Below are 19,087 nucleotides of genomic sequence, written 5' to 3' on the forward strand. Positions count from 1 at the left end.
TCGTAAGTTGGACTTTCTTTGCTTGACTGAAACATGGCAACAGCTTAATGACTTTGTTTCTCTCAATGACTCTCCATCTGAGTTTGTTTACACCTGTCAACCTCGCATCTCCGGGTAGGGCGGAGGTCTCGCGATAATTCACCGGAAGCACTGGAAAGTTCTCCCTGTCTCTGCCCCTCCCTCCCATTCATTTGAATACATTGCACTACAGCTCCCTGGATCTACCCCCACCATCATATGTACTGTTTATCGGCCACCTAACCCAAATAAGATGTTTTTAAATGAATTTTCTGCTCTTCTCACTCATTTCTCTGTACTTTCTCCAAATCTGATAATTGTTGGAGACTTTAATATTCATATGGACAATGATAAAATCCCTCTTTCCAGAGATTTTACCTCCTGCCTGGAAGGGTTTGGGCTTCTACAGTACATAAAATCCCCTACCCATTCTAAAGGTCATACCCTGGATTTGGTCTGTTGTTCTGGCATTACCCCCACCCATTGTAAAGCCACATTGTTTCCCCAGTCTGATCATATGTTTATTTCTTTTGATGCAAATATAACCGCTTCCAAAACCTGTATCTCTCGTAATATCACTTTTAGGAAAATTAGTAATATTAACCCAGCTGTTTTTTTATCTGCCGTCCATGACCTTCAATCTATTCACAGCTCCTCAACCCCTCATGAACTCGTTTGCCATTATAATGTCAACCTTCATAACCTTCTTAACATATTTGCTCCTCTTAAACATCGAACTGTCTCATTTTCCCGTTCAGCACCATGGTTTACCCCCGACCTGCGTCATCTTAAAGCTAAAGGACGCCAACTCGAATGTCTATTCAAGAAAACTGGACTTACTGTACATAAAGAAATGTACAGCAATCATGTTTTGTTCTATAAGGACTGCATTGCCTCAGCCAAATCTGCTTACTACTCTGGTTTAATTAGTTCTAATGAAGGTAAATCCAGGTCCCTCTATTCATTGTTCAGTAAAATTACAAAACCTCCAGACACATTCCCCTCCCACATGTATTCTGTTGATTTTTGCAACTCTCTTATCTCTTTTTTCACTTGTAAAATCTCAGATATTCACGTCAACTTAACTCTTTAGGAGCTTCTGACTCTGAAGTAGACTTCCTGTTTCCCCCACTGTCTTCCTGTCAGTTATTTTCAAGCTTTACTCTTCCCTCCATAACTGATGTATCTAATCTTATTAAAAAATCTAAGTCATCCACCTGTCAACTTGACCCTCTCCCCACTGTGTTAGTTAAAGCCTGTCTTCCCTCGTTAGCACCTCTCATAACCAATATTATTCATTCCTCACTGAACACTGGAATTGTTCCTGAAGCACTGAAAAAGGCTTCTGTTATTCCAACTCTCAAAAAGCCTGGTGCAATCATAGCACAGAAACTGCTCTGTTAAGAATTACCAATGACCTTCTGATGGCAGCAGATTCTGGTCTCCTATCCATCCTCATCCTTCTTGATCTTAGTGCGGCGTTTGATACCATTTCTCACAATATTCTCCTGAACCGGTTAGCATCCATTGGCATTAGTCACACCCCCCTTGCCTGGTTCACCTCATATCTCTCAGACCGCACTCAGTTTATCCAATTTAAATCCCATTCTTCAAGTCTCTATCCTGTTTCTGCTGGTGTGCCCCAGGGTTCAGTATTAGGGCCTCTTTTATTCATTATTTACATGCTCCCTCTTGGTCATACATTCCGAAAATATAATATCAATTTTCACTGTTATGCTGATGACACCCAGCTCTACATTTCTTCTAAACCCAATTCATCCCTCCCACCTACCTCCCTCTCAAACTGTCTTATTGAGATTAGATCCTGGTTCTCCTCCAATTTTCTCAAACTCAACAGTAATAAAACTGAAGTTTTACTTGTTGGTACACCATCTATCTTAACCAAATCCCACAGTTTTTCCATTAACATTGAAAATTCTGCTACCCTTCCCTCCCCTCAGGTTAAGAGTTTGGGTGTCATACTTGATAATACTCTTTCATTCCAGTCTCACATTAATTACATAACCCGGTCTGCATACTTTCACTTACGTAATATTAACCGACTCCGTCCCTTCCTTACCCCTCATGCTGCTGCCATCCTTGTCCATAGTCTTATTACGTCCCGTATTGATTACTGCAATTCCCTCTTATTTGGTCTCCCTAAAAGGTCCCTTCATAAACTCCAACTTCTTCAAAACTCTGCAGCACGGGTCATAACTCATACTCCGTTAAGAGCTCATATTACCCCAGTTCTTCAGCAGCTTCACTGGTTGCCCATAGAAGCCAGGATAAATTTTAAAATCTTACTTCTTACATACAAGTGTATCCATAAATCTGCTCCTTCATATTTGTGTGACCTGCTCCATATCACCACTATTTCCCGCCCTCTCAGATCCTCATCTGCTATTCATCTTACTGTTCCGTCCTCACGCCTTATTACTATGGGGAACAGAGCCTTCAGTCGCTCTACTCCTCAGCTCTGGAACTCTCTTCCTCCAGCCATAAGCCTCGCCTCTGTCAGTGCGCCCCAGGGTGGCTGTGGCTACAATGTAGCTTGCCATCACCAGTGTGTGAATGTGTGTGTGAATGGGTGGATGACTGGTTGTGTAAAGCGCTTTGGGTCCTTAGGGACTAGAAAAGCGCTATACAAATACAGGCCATTTACCATAAGAAATATTGACTCCCTTTCCGTATTTAAGTCACAGCTCAAAACACATCTGTTTAAACTAGTTTATTCGCTTTAGTGCTGCTTTTATCTGTTGTCAAGCTCTGTTTTGCAATTTTAACTTATTTTATGTATTTTATGACTATTGTTCCCTTTATTAATTTTGTTCTTTGTAAGGTGACCTTGGGTTTCTGAAAGGCGCCCCAAATAAAATGCATCATTATTATTATTATTATTATTATTATTATTATTATTAGTATTATTATTATTATTAATGGACTTCTATACAGACATACCAGACATTTTAAATGAGAATAAGAAAGTGTGTCTTTGTGCCCCCTTTTCCCTGTTCATGCCCTATCGGCCCCCCTGGCTAAACTTTGCTAGATCCGCCCCTGCACAGTTACCAGCCGTCAGCTGCGTAGAAAAGGATCCTGGTGTAGAAAGTAATATTATGTGGAGGTAAACACAGACGACAGGAGAGCTCTCGATTATCACTCGTCGTTTATTCTCATCACCACAGAACTGAACTCTTTTCCCTCCAAAACATAACAACAACACTTCCTGAGGACTGGGTGTGAGTGGAGCCCTCCAGTGGTCCACCACACATGCCCCCCCCGAACACCCAGTAGGGTCATCCCCTAGTCCAGAACCCTTGCCTTAATCAAACATCCAGAACGGCTGAACCGGGGAGGTGGAGAGCTGGCTGAGGGGAAATGTGCCTGAGGACCAGGCTGGCATGGGCGGCCAGGAGAAGCTGAAGATAGCTCGGGCCCTGCCAGGTGGGGGGTGCTCCCAGAGGAAGAAGCAGGGTTGTCCAGTCCAGTGGAAGGCGGGCGGCCACGGCCGGGGGCCTGAGCCGGCACCAACTGATCATCCTGCAGCACATGTGCCGGCTTAAGCCTGTCTATAGAGATTGAAAATGTGACGTCATTCAGGGGTAAAACCGCAAAGGATTCTGGGAACTCGTGGCAAGAGGTACTAGCGGGCACAGGCTTTCAATTGAAATCAGTTACACAGCGATGAAAAGACACAAAAAAATGGCAAGAAGCTGTTGTATTATTAACTGCACAAGCCGGGCAAACGACAGCCGCGTGAAGCCGACGGGAAATGCGATTGGTTTTTATCGGATTCTGGCGTGGAAGAGAAATTGTCCAAGCCATGTCTCTGAAGTCACGAAGAGGCGAGGGATGGCCTGGATTGCCGCTATGAGAAGACCTAATATAACGTTCGAATACACTCCAGCTCACGTTAGTCTGCTCCAAGCATTTCCACCAAGGTAAGTGTTTTGTAGTAGTTAATACGTCTTATATGGCGCTGAAAACATATACTTTTATTCACAGGATATAGATTTTTGTATCACTAATTGTCCAGTGCGATTACAGCATACAATATTATTGTCACTGCTACATTTCTGTAATGCGTACCAGAAATTCTTTTCACTACAAATTAATTACCGTGAGCTCAAAGCTCCTATTAATAAACGGTTAACGAATGTGTATTTATGAAGGCGATTTGTGAGACTGGTAAACTTACCTTTGTTCGTACGATGGTCTTGTGTTCTACACGGTGCATTTCAAGGTCCTGTACCCATCCGATGGTAAACTGTACCTGGGCTTGTTGCAGTGACCTGAAGTTACTAAAAACTTCATGAGTGTATGCACTCACTCCAAGAACCGTATAATTATAAATCTGAGCGTGGTGAAAGTTGGGCAGCACGCTGACCTCTTTTGTCCACTCTGTGTGCTCGTAAGGGTCTGACCCTTTCACTCCTTTGACTTTTCCAAGTACCTTTTCTTTGCCTTTTTCGTCGAGTCTGTCTTTGTACGGACCAGCATTGTTCTCCTTCGTTTTGTACATAGCTTTTTTGGTGAGGAAAGAAAAACCAAGAAGGTATTGGAACCGGAGAATAAACGTTTTGCGGTGCTGCAAATGCTTGCATTTAATGCGGCAATTTCAATGTTTTGCCACCGGTGCCCGGCATGCATTGCGCGAAAGTCACGTGGTCTGTCAATCTCTATAGAAACAGTCTCCTGACGACCCCCAAAGTCCAAAAGGAAATGCTTCCGGCCCGGTTGAATAACCCTAAAGGGGCCGTCATACAGTGGACGCAGCGGAGGCCTATGAGCGTCATGCCTGACGAAAACAAACTGCGAAGAGTCCAACGACCTCGGAACAAAGGTGTCGGGCAGACAATAGTGCACTGGGCCAGGAAGAGAAAACGAGTCTCTTGGGGGACGGAGAGACAGCACAGAGGGAGCGAAGCACGGGGGTGGGCACTTGGGCAAGAATTCCCCGGGGACCCGGAGGGGCTGACCGAGGACAAGTTCAGCCGGGGAAACCCCGAGGTCTTCTTTAACTGCGCAGCGCAACTCCAGTAAAACCCATGGGAGGCGGTCAACCCAGTCGCCATCTGTGAGAGAAGCACGGAACGCGGCCTTAAGCGACCGGTGGAAACTCTCGCACATCCCGTTGGCCTGCGGGTGGTACGCAGTGGTTCGGTGGACCTTGACACCCAGGCCGTCAGCCATGGCAGACCAAAGCTCGGAAACAAACTGGGGGCCCCTGTCTGAGGTGATGTCGGCGGGGGGACCGAAACGCGAAACCCACGTTGACAAAAATGCCCTGGCCACTGCTGCAGCTGTAGTGGACGCCAGAGGCACTGCCTCAGGCCAACGGGTTGTGCGGTCCACCACAGTCAAAAGGTGCGTGAAACCTTGTGACTGCGGCAGGGGACCAACCAGATCCACATGTACATGATCAAAACGCCTCCCTGGAACGCGGAAGGATTCGAGGGGCGCCTGTGTGTGCCTATGGATCTTAGCGCGTTGGCATGGGATGCACGCCGCTGCCCATTCTTTCACCGATTTACGAAGGCCCGGCCAAACGAACCTAGAGCTGACCAGCTTGACCGAGGCCCGGACGCCTGGATGAGAGAGGGCGTGTACGGAGTCGAAAACGCGACGACGCCACGAAAGTGGAACTACAGGGCATGGTCGGCCGGTGGAAACGTCACAAAGCAGGCTAGGCCCGCCGTTCCACACGGGTCTGTCCTCCAGTACAAGGCCCGTTTGCTCAGACCGAAGGGCAAGGACGTCCGGGTCCGCCCGTTGATCAGCGGCCATAGCGTCAAAGTCTATGCCAACATAAACGGGAGAAACCAGCGCGCGGGATAGACAGTCGGCCACGCAGTTGGACTTACCAGCCACGTGCTGAATGTCAGTTGTGAACTCGGAAATGGCTGCCAGCTGGCGCTGCTGGCGCCCGCTCCACGGGTCAGAGACCTTGGACATCGCGAATGTCAAGGGTTTATGATCAACATACGCGGTGAAACTCCGACCCTCGAGAAAAAAACGAAAATGCCGGGTCGCAAGGTGCAGGGCCAGCAACTCCCTGTCAAAAATGCTATATTTGCGCTCACTGTCCCTAAGCGTGCGACTGAAAAAGGCAAGCGGTTGCCAGGCACCGGAGACCCGCTGCTCCAAAACTGCGCCCACCGCCACGTCCGACGCATCGGTGGTCAACGCAATCTCCGCCGATGGAAACAGGTGGGCAAGCAGGGCAGCGTTTGCCAGCGCGGCCTTGGCATCAGAAAACGCCTGGATGCGTTCAGGGAGCCAATCAATCGGGTCCTTAGCAGTTTTACCCTTCAAGGCAGCATAGAGAGGCTGCAGCAGGTGCGCGGCTCTGGGGAGAAAGCGGTTGTAGAAATTGATCATCCCCAAGAACTCCTGCAGTGCTTTAACGGACGCAGGACGCGGAAAAGCCGAAACGGCCCGGACCTTGTCCGGCAACGGAACCACACCGTCAGCGGAAATGCGGTGGCCCAAGAAATCCAGAACTGGCAAGCCGAACTGGCACTTGGACGGGTTGACGATCAGGCCGTGTGCCGCCAAGCGCTGGAAAACCTGACGCAAATGTGACGCGTGCTGACTCTCAGAACAGCTGGCCACCAATATATCGTCAAGGTACACAAAGACGAAAGGCAGCCCGCGCAAGACAGAGTCCATCAACCGCTGAAAAGTCTGGGCGGCGCCTTTCAGGCCGAACGGCATGCGCAAAAATTCAAACAGGCCGAAAGGGGTAATAACGGCAGTTTTCGGGACGTCTTCGGCGCGCACGGGAACCTGGTGATACCCCCGCACCAAGTCAATTTTAGAAAAAATCGAGGAGCCGGCGAGGTGGGCGGAAAAATCCTGTATGTGGGGAATGGGGTAACGGTCGTTCTCCGCGACATTATTCAAATGGCGAAAATCCCCACACGGCCGCCACCGACCGTCGGACTTGGGCACCATGTGTAGCGGAGAGGCCCAGGCACTATTCGAGCGCTGCACAATGCCGAGGCGCTCCATGGCGGCAAACTCTTCCCGAGCGACGGAGAGTTTCGCGGGGTCGAGGCGGCGCACGTGTGCGAACACCGGGGGACCGACCGTCGGAATATAATGTTCAACCCCGTGCTTCGTTGCCGTGTTTGAGAAATTAGGAACAGTCAGTGAAGGGAACTCAGATTGCAAACGCTGAAAAACATTCCCAGAAGTCACCGAATTAGCCCGATTCAGGGGCTCGATGGCGCGAGTGAAACAGGGTACTGAAGAAAAAGACTGGGCGTCGATTAAGCGTCTGTTAGCGACATCGACCAGCAGTCCGTGAGCACAAAGAAAATCAGCGCCCAAAATAGGAACAGAGCTAGCGGCAACAACAAAGGTCCATTGGAAATCCCGACCATGAAAACAAACAGTCACGAACCTTTCCCCGAACGTTGCGATGGGAGAGCCATTAGCCGCAATGAGCTGCGGTCCGCAGCCCGCTGCTAAACTGTCGGCGCCGGACGGGGGAAGGAGGCTCTTCTGTGAGCCGGAGTCGACCAGGAAACGTCTCCCGGAGCGCGAGTCTTCTATGAAGAGCAGCTTTTCTTTGTCGCCAGCAGTCGCGGCCGCTACAGCGCGCTGTCGGGTCCCGTGTCCCAGGGTAGGAAAAACACAAGGCAGCAAACAGCGGCGCGCTCTGGGGCCAAAACGCTGATGGTAGAAACAGAGGTCCCGTCCGCGGTGTGGCTGTGCCGCGACCTTTGCCGCCAGCGAAGGAGCGGACACGTCGGGGCAGGTCAGCGGGGAAGTAGGAGGCGAGGCTGGAACTAGGTCGTGATCGTGGAAAGCACGGGTAGCCAAGAGAATACGATCCGCGTCCTCAGCCAGGGAGCGATAATCGCCGTGCCCAGAAGTGGAGAGTTGGCGAGGCCGGCTCTCACGGCCGCCGGCAGCTGTCGGAGGAAGATGTGGGCGAACAGGAATCCCCCGTCGTCCGGACCGAGAAAGGACAGCATGCGCTCCATCAGTTCGAGAGCCGTACCGCCACCCAGGCCTGAGAGGGAGAGGAGCTTCTCGGCTCGCTCTGCGTCGGAGAGGGCATAGCGCTGAAGAAGCAGCTCCTTAAGGGCGGCGCGACTTCCCTCGGGCAGGTGGGTCCCGGAGGAGAGGCAACGCACGACGGGTGGCTATAGCGGGTCGAGAGAGGCCACCACCTGGTGATATTTCGTGTCGTCAGCCGAGATGCCACGAAGGGCGAACTGAGCCTCCACGTGCACGAACCACGACGGGGGATCGTGAAGCCAAAAGTCCGGCTGCTGATGCATCCAGAGCGGAGTCGGTGCCACCATCGGACTGCAGCATGTTCGAGTCAGGGGTCACCAATGTGGAGGTAAACACAGACGACACGAGAGCTCTCGATTATCACTCGTCGTTTATTCTCATCACCACAGAACTGAACTCTTTTCCCTCCAAAACATAACAACAACACTTCCTGAGGACTGGGTGTGAGTGGAGCCCTCCAGTGGTCCACCACAATTAAATAAATTCTAACAACAGCTTATCAAGCTTAAACGTGCTGCTGTTGTTTAGCCGCTGGTTTCCTCTTTCTGGTGCAAAGTGGGCCAAAAACAAAGAAGAGAGACGGACTTGCGACAGAAAAGCCGATCAGCTGATCATTGATCAGTTTCATGATTGAAGTAGCAACAAGAGAGGGAGAGATAGAGAAGAGGCAGTCGCTCCATATATCGGTTGTTAAGCTTAACATGGGAATGCTTTGCAAACATTCAGAGATGAACTTACACACTTGCTTTACTTCTCTCTGGGATAACCTTCTCGGAAATGAAATGCCGGTTTGGTAGCGAGGCTACAAATACACACAGCCGCTCTATCACGTGACGCATACTGCTGCAACATGCTAAGGTTATGAACTGAGTTACGCCGTGTCGCAAGTTTTGTGAGGTGCATTCATGATATTTAATGGATCGGATTACATTTTTTATTTCCCTCCGATATCCGATCCAGTAATTTAGGTCAGTATCGGACCGATACCGGTCCATCTCTAGTAACAACATTAATGATCTCTGTTAATCTGTCTCATCATATATCACTTTTGTGTGGACTCCAACTAAAAAGTTATTTATCCAAAACCCAAATGTTGGATAACCAAGGAAATCAAAGCATTCATCAATAACAAAGAAACTGATATACAGATGTGGAGATGTTCCTGAGAAAAAAGCTGTCTCCTGAGAGGTACGAAATTAAAAAGGCTAAACAAATTATAAAGCTAAAATTGAGGTGAATTATAGAAATAAAAATCTTACAGCTGCCTGGCAGGGAATTAAAAATATGCCCTCCATTAATCAGTATGCTAATGCATAGCAGTTGTACTTACATGACTAGTAATGGAAACCTTTGAAAAGTAAAAGTATTAAAAAAGTATTATTGTGTCCTTTATTAATGGAAAACTTGATCCTTTGCTATTTGCTTATCAACCAAGTAAGTGTGGATGACGCTAAACTATTCACATTAAATAAAGTCTATTAGCACTTTGAAAAACCCAGTTCTCATGCATCTGTTTTGCAGATTTCTCCTCAGCTTTTAATAAGATTCAACCTCATATTTTGATGGAGAGACGTGCCTCTTATTTTAAACTCCCAGACCAGCTCCTAATGCTGATTTTACACTTTCTTACTGACAGAGCTCAACAGGTCCTCGTTAATGGACAAGTGTCCGTCAGAGTCGTGTCAAGCTCTGGTTCACCTCGGGGCTGTGTCCTGTCACCAGTTCTTTTTAGTATGTAAACCAACAGCTGCTGGACTTGGTATGAGAAAAGATTTATAATTACGTTTTCTGATGACACTGTCCTCTTGTCCTTGCTTCAAGGCAGGGGCGGATCTAGGGGGTGGCATGTGCCACCCTAAAATGATCTCTTGCCATCCCTATGCATACGGCAGTGTTGTTTATTAAAATAAGGTAGCATTAACACTTTGATCCCAGCAACAATTAAAATTAATATAATTGAATTGAAAATTGAATTTTAAAACTGAATACATTGCATAGATGCCCCCACCACCACCACAACCATCACCACCACCATTAACAAATGGTTCAGCCCATAGCAACAAGCTGCAGCCACGCTGAGTCTGTGTTTCAGCTTGTTTTGAAAGTTCGGACTTCAAAGTATACACCAGTTTTTAAATTTTAATGACAGGACACTAAACTCAGAGTTATGATTAAAAAAACGAAGTATAAGCGGTTAAAAAAAAGCATTTTCTCAGGACAGCGTGAAAAACAGTAAAGAAAGAACAAAAGCCACCTCTTTCCTATCGGTGGAAAAATGTACCATAGATAAATAGTTGTATATAACTTTATTGTTTACAAATTTGTGCACAATTCTTTCAAAATGTACACTTTATATTTGCATTTCAAGTTATGAAAATAATTTACTAAACATGTCTGTGTTTTTTACAGTAAAATAATATAACTACTACTAGGATTTTATATTTTGTGTGTGATTTCAGATCAGTTGTGTTAATGTAATATGTCAATGAAAAAAATAACTGTAAATTGAGACACGTGAGGTTGAGCTGAAGAGAATGACACCAAGCAAGGCAAGGAAAAAAAAACATTTGAAGGTGAAATACAAATGTAAAATCAAAAGGAGTGAAAACTGGACAGTTATATTTTGGACCTCACAGGGTGAAATAATGAAAAATTAGATTTAAATTTTTGTTCATGATGGTGCAGATTTCTGACATTTGGTGTAAATTTAAGCAACAATTTTATTTTTTTTAACAAAAGCTTCAGTTAGACTTGTGTTTGTATATGAACTGCCCCATGTTGTGTAGCTTTCTGGATTTTATACTTATTGGGCTACATATTTTTTAATTATACAGGCTATACAGTACATCTAATCAAAATTCACATGTGTTATGTAATTGAAATGTTTAATTATGTGGGCTACAGAAAATAATTAAGTTATAGAAACACGTGTATACTTACTGCATTTGAATCATTTTAACCATATGTAACACCTGCATATGAGTTTGTTTTTTTGAAAGGCTTTGATTTGGCCACCCCATTTGATTTCCATGCCACCCTAATAAAATTTCTCTATATCCACCCATGCTTCAAGGTCCTGAGCCTGTCCATGGCCCTGTTTTACCCAAATTTGTGAAGTGGAAGTCAGGCATTGTTACAAACAGAACAGTCTTTGACCATCAACTCAAGTTTGATGTGAGTCCTTCATAAAACAGGTTCAACAGAGAATATACTTGTTAAGAAGATTGAAATCTTTTAATGTTAATAAGAAATATTATATAATTTTTCACATCATATAATTCATTTGATATTCTTATCTTTCTTCTGCAGAGATATGAGGACCATATTTATTGCATCATTGCATTAAAAAGTCATTTCCAGATGTGGTGTAAAATGCAAATGTCAGAGGAACCCAAATCATTTAAGTTAACAAAATCGTTTAAGTCCAAATTTAGCTCTCACACCAGCACACCAGCACTCACATGCAGTAATCTCATTTTACACACGGCGTCAGTTTCATACAACACGTGATAAGTTAGTGATTAGAGGAAACTGTGTAAGAGCATAGTACGGTGACATGGTGGGTTATTGGCTATACTGACTTGTAAAAGGTGGGTACCCAGCTCCTTTGCCATGCTGTCCAGAGGACTGAACCTTGTTGACTGCCCCCATCCATCACCCAGACCTGCACAGAGAGACAGACACAATCAGAGAGACAAAGGCTGGCTCCATCAGTCACACAAACCACAGACTACCCAACAAATTAAAAATATATCTTTGAAAAACACACACGGTCACTAGAACAAAGTTAATGTCACACATTCATTTTCTTTTTTACATGAAGAAAATATTCTTTCACAAAGTTTTTGGGCAAATGAAGCCGACCTTAATAAAATTAAATAACTGAAGCATCAGACATGCTGATTTTTTATTTCACTACAAAGCCAAGCAGAGGAAACTTTATTTATTAGATACTGATGCCATCAGAAGAGTATTAAAATAATGTGTCATGATTTATATATAAAAGGTTGTTGGAAATTTGTCGTTGTTTGTTTTCATTGGAAGAAAAAACAAGTTGGTGTTTTAGTATTTTTTACAATCTGGGTGGAATTAAATGAAAAAATCTTTAATCTCAGAAAAACTTTTAGAATATTTGGCACATTTTTTCTACTCTAACTGTTTATTTATTTGTCTAACTAAGGGTAAAAACATGCAATATTTGTGACACTGAGTAGACTGTTGCTGCTGTCCAACATACAGGATCAAAAGAGCTCAAAGCACTTTACACAACTTTCCTCATTCATTGAATTCATACATGTGCGTTTTTCTTTGTTTCTGTTTTCCATTGAAGTGCTTTCTATCTAACATTTACACACATTTATAATGTGATGGATGCATCGGAGAGCAGCTTCGAGGTTCAAGGATATTTGGCACGCAGACCGGAGCAGATCGAACCACTGCTGTTCTTCTAGAATCGGACCGTGTAAATTTTCAGATCAAAAGGAAATCTCTAATGTTAACTTTCCTTTTCCAAGAGTATTCTCCTACCTATGTATGAGATTTGCCCAGAACCCTCAGCTGTGTATTCTGTATGTTGGCCAGCTGACATACAAAAATGAATCAGTGGGAGTATTCTGAATATTCTGAAATATTACAGTGTTCTATAATTTAATAACATTATTGAGCTGCATCCTTCTTTGTATACACAATGGAACTAATTACTACCTACTGTATGTGCTGTGCCATATTTACACAGTATGTGTGGGAAAATCTGAAAACAGACAATAAGGAGGCAGATAAAATATGAGAATTGTCCTGAACAGTTAAGGCTTGACATAATTCATCTAAACTCTTTTTTGTCATGTCGTCATGGTGGTGTCCCATTCACACAGTGGAAGTTTTGTTTTGTTTTGGTTTTAAATCTATAACTTGGAAACTAAGTGAAACATTTTCAGGCTACATAAATATGGAACAGTTCATCTCTGCACAGTCAGGTCCTGCAAAGACATTGAGACAGAACTGTAAACCAGTGTTTCTGCTAATCAGTGCAGTTTGTAGAACTAATTCTGCTTTTAATATCAAATGTTATTTCACATGAAATCTGCTGAAAGCCAGTGAGTGAAGAGATGTGAGAAACACAAAGTAAGTGATTGAAAAAAGAAGGAGAACAACGTTTGATTTGGGTTTTTTTTTTTTTTTTACTTATTGGAGTGAATTGTGTTATTGTGTCATTAATACAAAAATGATCCAGTTAAATTTCTCTAACTATGCCAGTAATCCAGACATGCGCTCAGCAGAATAACATCCTATATTAAGCTGATGACCACAAAATCCCTCCTGACTCCAGGCTCTGCTGTGGACTGGTGTGTGCATGGAAAAGAGAAAGAAATAGCTTTAAATAGACTGAAATGTGTGTACGTTTGTTTCATGCTGCTATCATGAAATTTAACCATACGTCTGGGAGAGACACATTTTAGCTGTTAAAAGACATGAAAAGTATCCAACAAAATGAGACATCAAAAGCACATTTTTTAAAATCAATATTGAGACAAGTGAAACAAATAAAAAAAAAAAGTGAGGTACACTCTACAACGTGTTAATACTGAAGAAAGCTTGTCTTGAAACATGCTCGAGAATCTGGGCACAGAAATCAAGTTGATTCTTTTCGTCCAGGTCTGAAAATATCCAGAAAAACAGGATCAAGTTTCTGGGAATGCAAAAAGTTTTCTCTGAATTCCAGTAAAAAAAATAATGCTATCCTCTATTAGAGGTCAAATAAACCGTAAAGAGTAAAGAATGTTTCTCACAACCTCAGTTTGAGATTGTTGGTATTTTCTCTGGATTGCTGTTCACTCTCTACCTTACAATATAAATATAATGCCATAAACAGCACAAGAAGCTCATTTCTCTTCTGCAAAGACACCTGAGTGACCTGCTGCCTCAGCACCCATCGGAGGTCAAACCGAGGTACGATTTCTTCCCCAAGGCCACTGGAACTACAAATGAATTCAAATAGCAAAATCAGAATAGCCACTGTGTAACGTTCACCATGAGTACTGACATCATACAGTTCCACTCTGCAATACTATAGCTTTTACTTTTGAAAAACAGAATATATATATATGCTTTATACATTTCATACATTTATTTTTATTTGTTTTTTTACATTTATCAGTTGGACATGTTGGTATTTGAAATTATATTACATTTAAATTACAGTTGTTGTTTTTTTAAAACAAAATATTAAACCATTCAAATAAACTGTAAAACAGTAATAGGAGTCATCTCACAGCCCGCCAAGCGTCCACTGAGGAAATAAAAAAATCAACAGAGTTTTTATTTTGCAACAGTCTCAGGAGGAGCAACTGGAAAACAGGTTACACTTCCCTTCATTACTCACAGAAGGCTGAAACGACACTATCTTTTAATAAAAAGAACGTGTGCGGACTAAAGAGTAGTGCATTTTGCCTAATACTGCGCACACTGTAATGTTCATTTAAATGGAAGGAAAATAGAGAAAAATAGGTCATATGACCCGCAACACTTAAAAAAAGTCACGTAATCACATTACTATAATAGCATGAAATTATATGTAATTATGTAAGGTAAAGAATGTTTGTATATTTACAGTCTTTCGATGCCAGGTATGGTGAGTATTCCTACTTTTCTTCAAAGTCAAACTAATGTGACGGTAACTTGATTTCAATCCTTTGAGAGTTCATTTTGGACAATGACACTGATGAGCTAATGAGACCAGAACAGTTTTACAAACGAACAACAGATATTAATAATTAATAATAATCAATAACGCAATAAGATCACGTGACAAATATAGTTCAACGTGTATTTGATAGTAATAGAAGTGAAATGCATACTTGTGTATTTCTTCTGAATGTATGTATATCTCGGTATGTGGATAATATTTTTTAACACATGTAAAACTCACACTTTGATACAAAAAGATGTTTTTTCATCTTTACATTCCACTTGAAATTTCAATTGAATTAAATATTTTCTATTTTTTAACTGCAAACAGAGAAAAACAAGAGTCCTGATTTGTAACTGTTACAGTTACAGTTGTTGTAATCCTGTTCGTTTTTAACAGATGACGCTGATGTCAGCTATCAGGCGGGATAAATGCTGTCAGATTATGCCGAGGCTCCTGATGTGGAGCGTTTAGCTTCAGCCAAACGCGGCATGTTCTGAATCAGCGCAAAATAAACAATAACTGCCTCATGATGATGCCAAACTAAACACTGAACATAATAAACATTTAGCAGAAGAAGAAATAAGCTCTCCGTATCAGAGCGATGCAGACCAGTACAATCAGAGACAAACGAAGCTTCCTTCATTAAAAGCAGCCTCAGCCGTGCAGTAACAGGCCCACGCTTATTTCTGCACTCACTTTAACACAGGCTCAGCACTGCTAACACGTTTAACTTTGACGGTCACATTTACACAGACACGAGTCATTCTGTCAAAGATCCACAAAAAGTACCGGCCACATGTGGCTTCACATGGGCCTGGATGCTGAAACCCATTTTAAAAATGTAAAAAGAATGCAAGCTGCGATCTCTGCTGGAGAGAATAATAATAATAATAATAATAATAATAATAATAATAATAATAATAATAATAATAACAGCGCTTCATAACCTCGCTCCTCCATATTTATCTGATCGTCTCCATACGGAGAGCTTCCCTTCTGTCTGTTCCACCTGCCCGCCTGCCGTGGGCCTACCGTGGGACTACCGTGGGGCTACCGTGGGACTTGTTCTGCCCGAGACTTTGGATGCACTTTCAGCAGATCTCCGGACTACAGACCTCCTCTCTCCTTTTAAATCGCGTCTTAAAACCATCGATTCTAAGTCGATTTTAACCTTGTTTAGCTTTTATACTTTCATTTTTGTTTTGTTTTTTATTTTACATTTACCTTTTGTTTTTATTTTGTTGTACTAATGTAAGGTGACGCCTAGAAATCAAATGTATTAGTATTATTATTAGTAGTAGTAGTAGTATTACATGCTATTTGTATATAATATTATCAAACCAAATAATAAACCGTTGAACTTTCAGCATGAGAACACATTTGTGCTGAAACACAGCGGCGTCCCTGAGCAGGACTCTGTCTTTCGTCTATGACGCCTTTAGAAATCCACGTCTCGTGCATCTGTATTATGAAGCTTTGTTGTCATTCGTGGATTACAGCTGGATTAGACTTCAAACTCGGTAAGAATCCACGCGGGAACGACCAACGGGCCGGTCAGGTGACTGAAGCAGACTTTCTGAGTGTTGACAGAGTTTTCCCGCACTGCCCCAGTGCCTACGGGCACTAATGAAATAATTCATCTTGATAAATGAGTCCGGCGTTTGAAGCAGACATCAGTGTTTAAACTTCTAACCTACTGTGACCATCTAACTAACAAAATACTTATTAATAATTATTGTTATTATTATTGGAAGAAAACCTCTGGTCTGAATCGGCTACAAATGAAAGGGTGTCGGGTGCCTACCGTCGGGGAGAATGCTCCGCATCCTGAGGTAGCTGCTCGTCAGTCGGATGATGGAGGCCTTGTCCAGCTGGGAGGTGATGGCCGCCGGCAGAGGCAGCAGCTTGGCCAGCTCATAAAACTCTCCGTTCTCTTTCTCTCTGCGCTTTTTCGCAGCATTCTTTGATTTTTCCTTCATTTGAAGAACTTTCAGTTAAACGCTGCTTGCATGAAAACACGCGACGAGTCAGAAACACGGCGTTTCCGTGAGAACGACTTGCTGTGTGTCGCAGCAGTGCGATGTGCTGAGTGCCGGAGAGGTCCGAGAGTCCCGGGCCTCCTGTGCCCGTATCAGCAGCAGCAGCTCAACTCCCAGCCCTGTCAACTTTCCACTCTCACCTGTGCCACGGCACGCGCCTACACAAGCTGCAGTCCAAACTCGCGAATGCCACGTCCACTTCACGCGGTTTCCACGGCCCTCTGAGCAACAGCCCTACAACTATTCAAGCGCAATCACATCAGAACATAGACAGCAGACCTGTCTGTCTCTCCGCCCGCTGCTCTCTGTGAGTGTGTGTGTGTGCGTGTGTGTGTGTGTGTGTGTGTGCGTGTGTGTCTGTTCCTATTTTTCCTGTAGCTCTGCAGTAAAACCCGTATAAGTCTTCTGCTCACTGAACCCTAAGAAATAAAGAAAATAAAGAAATAAGAAAATATTTTATACACTAAAGTTCTTCTTATAACACAAATCACAGTTTTCCCACTAACTGGTCTAAGTGCAACCAAAAACCAGTTCGGATGTTTTAAAGTAGCAAGACTATTTCTCAACAAGCAAACATAGGTCACAATGTTAACAACATAGTATACACAATTACACATTTACTGAAACAATATGAAGGTTTCAGCAGTAAGGAGGCGTTTCCCCAAACAGCTCAAACATGAAGCAGAATACTGCAGATATCCTGGAGAGGGTCTCTGTCAGTGAATCATTCATGCCACCAAAACTGTAACACTTATTCCACACAATAAGACGACAAAATTGTATTATTTTAAAATAATTGTATTATTGTAAATCATTCTCATTAGCAGAACAAGAAGAAAAACCTCCTGAATTCTGTTTCTTCCCTTTGCCACACATCCACACAGCCTCCATGTTCACAGCCTGCACCTGTCCGCTCACAGCGTTTGATAGAAGACGTGAGAAACTACATTCAAGTTTCTGTCACACGTGTTTCAAAGGTTACCCACCGAAAGGACAACTTCACCAACAGAGTGATTCTGACACATGTTGATGATGTTGGAAACAAGGTCAGCGGTCAGAAGCCCGAGTGGGTAAATGCTAGTTCAACAATCATTTTAGTGCTCCAAGGTGTCACAGAATCAATTCATCAAAGTCATTTTACTTTATAACGAGAGGAATTTCATCCTAGCCACAGCAGCTGAGTGTGTGGACTGGATAGTAACTGGAAGAAAAAGGTTTCTTACATTCCTGTAATCAGGCCATTTATTTGCACTGGCAGTAACAGCACGGCTATCGTTTTCTGCACGGCTGTCTGTGGTGATGGATGAACATTGCTCTGGCTAGATTGGAAAAATCTTTCCACAGGTACTTCCTGTAGACTTCTGAATCTGGGCTTGTAGTGTTTTAACAACCAGATTGGACAGTTAATATGTTTTATGTCATTAGTTTCATCGACAATTCTGTTCATTATTAAAACACCTTGGTACAATATGACATAATTCAACTGGATCACACACCGCAGCCTCGAAAATACACAAAGATTTAAACCAGAGAGCAGAATGTTAAACAGCCTGTGCCTGTACCCTTATTAAATACAGCAAGTACCAAATGTGTTTCTACAATACTCTGTATGCATCGTTAATGTGAATTCCATCAGTTTAGATTAGCCAGTGTGTAAAGCCGAGCATGAAATGAATTGAAATGAACTGTTTGATTAAACTGAGGACTTTGAGTATCTGTCACTTTTATGGTTGGTCGGTAGGCGAGCAGCAACTGTTGTGTTCACACACTTCCATACATGCAAACTGCAAACATTAGTGAAGCATGTCTGAGCGATTCACTCTAATTTTCTCCTCGTGTAAGGGAAAAATACAGCTGGCAAAAAGTAAGCCACAAAACATTCCCTTCCACAACGTTCATACTCGTGTGCCTCGTTAGCAAATCCACTACCTTGATATCATTTGAAGAAAGCTTTGTGCTGCTGAGACGGTTAGTAAATCTGGTCCCAGTGTCATGGTCCCTCATGTCCTACAGATGCACAGTGAAACTAACCAGCAGTGTTCAGACTGTTAATGTACCACAGGTAAGAGTTCTGTTTGAGTAAACGAGGCCTGTAGTTTAATTTTGTTGTTGCAAATGAATCCAGAGTTTGTATATTAAACTTGTGAAACTGCCTCCGCATGTGTGAGTGCTCTGTGTCCCATGGTGCTTCTCAAACCTGAGATCACCTGACAGTGATCTCAGGTTCATTATTTTAATCAATTAGGTCATCAGAACTGCTCTCTACTATTTAAAACATACTGTATATCAAAACTTAGAAAACAGACTC

General features: G+C 43.3%; 1 protein-coding gene across 1 annotated transcript in view; it reads right to left on the reverse strand.

Annotated features, from left to right (window-relative positions):
- The window catches only part of sim2 (SIM bHLH transcription factor 2), a 41,474-nt gene extending 24,755 nt beyond the window's left edge, over positions 1-16,719 (reverse strand). The window contains exons 1-2 of the mRNA XM_031758978.1: positions 16,545-16,719; positions 11,634-11,716 (exon numbers count right to left, since the gene is read on the reverse strand). Coding sequence (XP_031614838.1) covers positions 11,634-11,716; positions 16,545-16,719 — 258 coding nt within the window. The remainder of the gene's footprint in view (positions 1-11,633; positions 11,717-16,544) is intronic.
- Positions 16,720-19,087: the final 2,368 nt, after the last annotated feature.

This window comes from Oreochromis aureus, linkage group 10 (assembly GCF_013358895.1).
Source record: "Oreochromis aureus strain Israel breed Guangdong linkage group 10, ZZ_aureus, whole genome shotgun sequence".
NCBI lineage: Eukaryota > Metazoa > Chordata > Actinopteri > Cichliformes > Cichlidae > Oreochromis > Oreochromis aureus.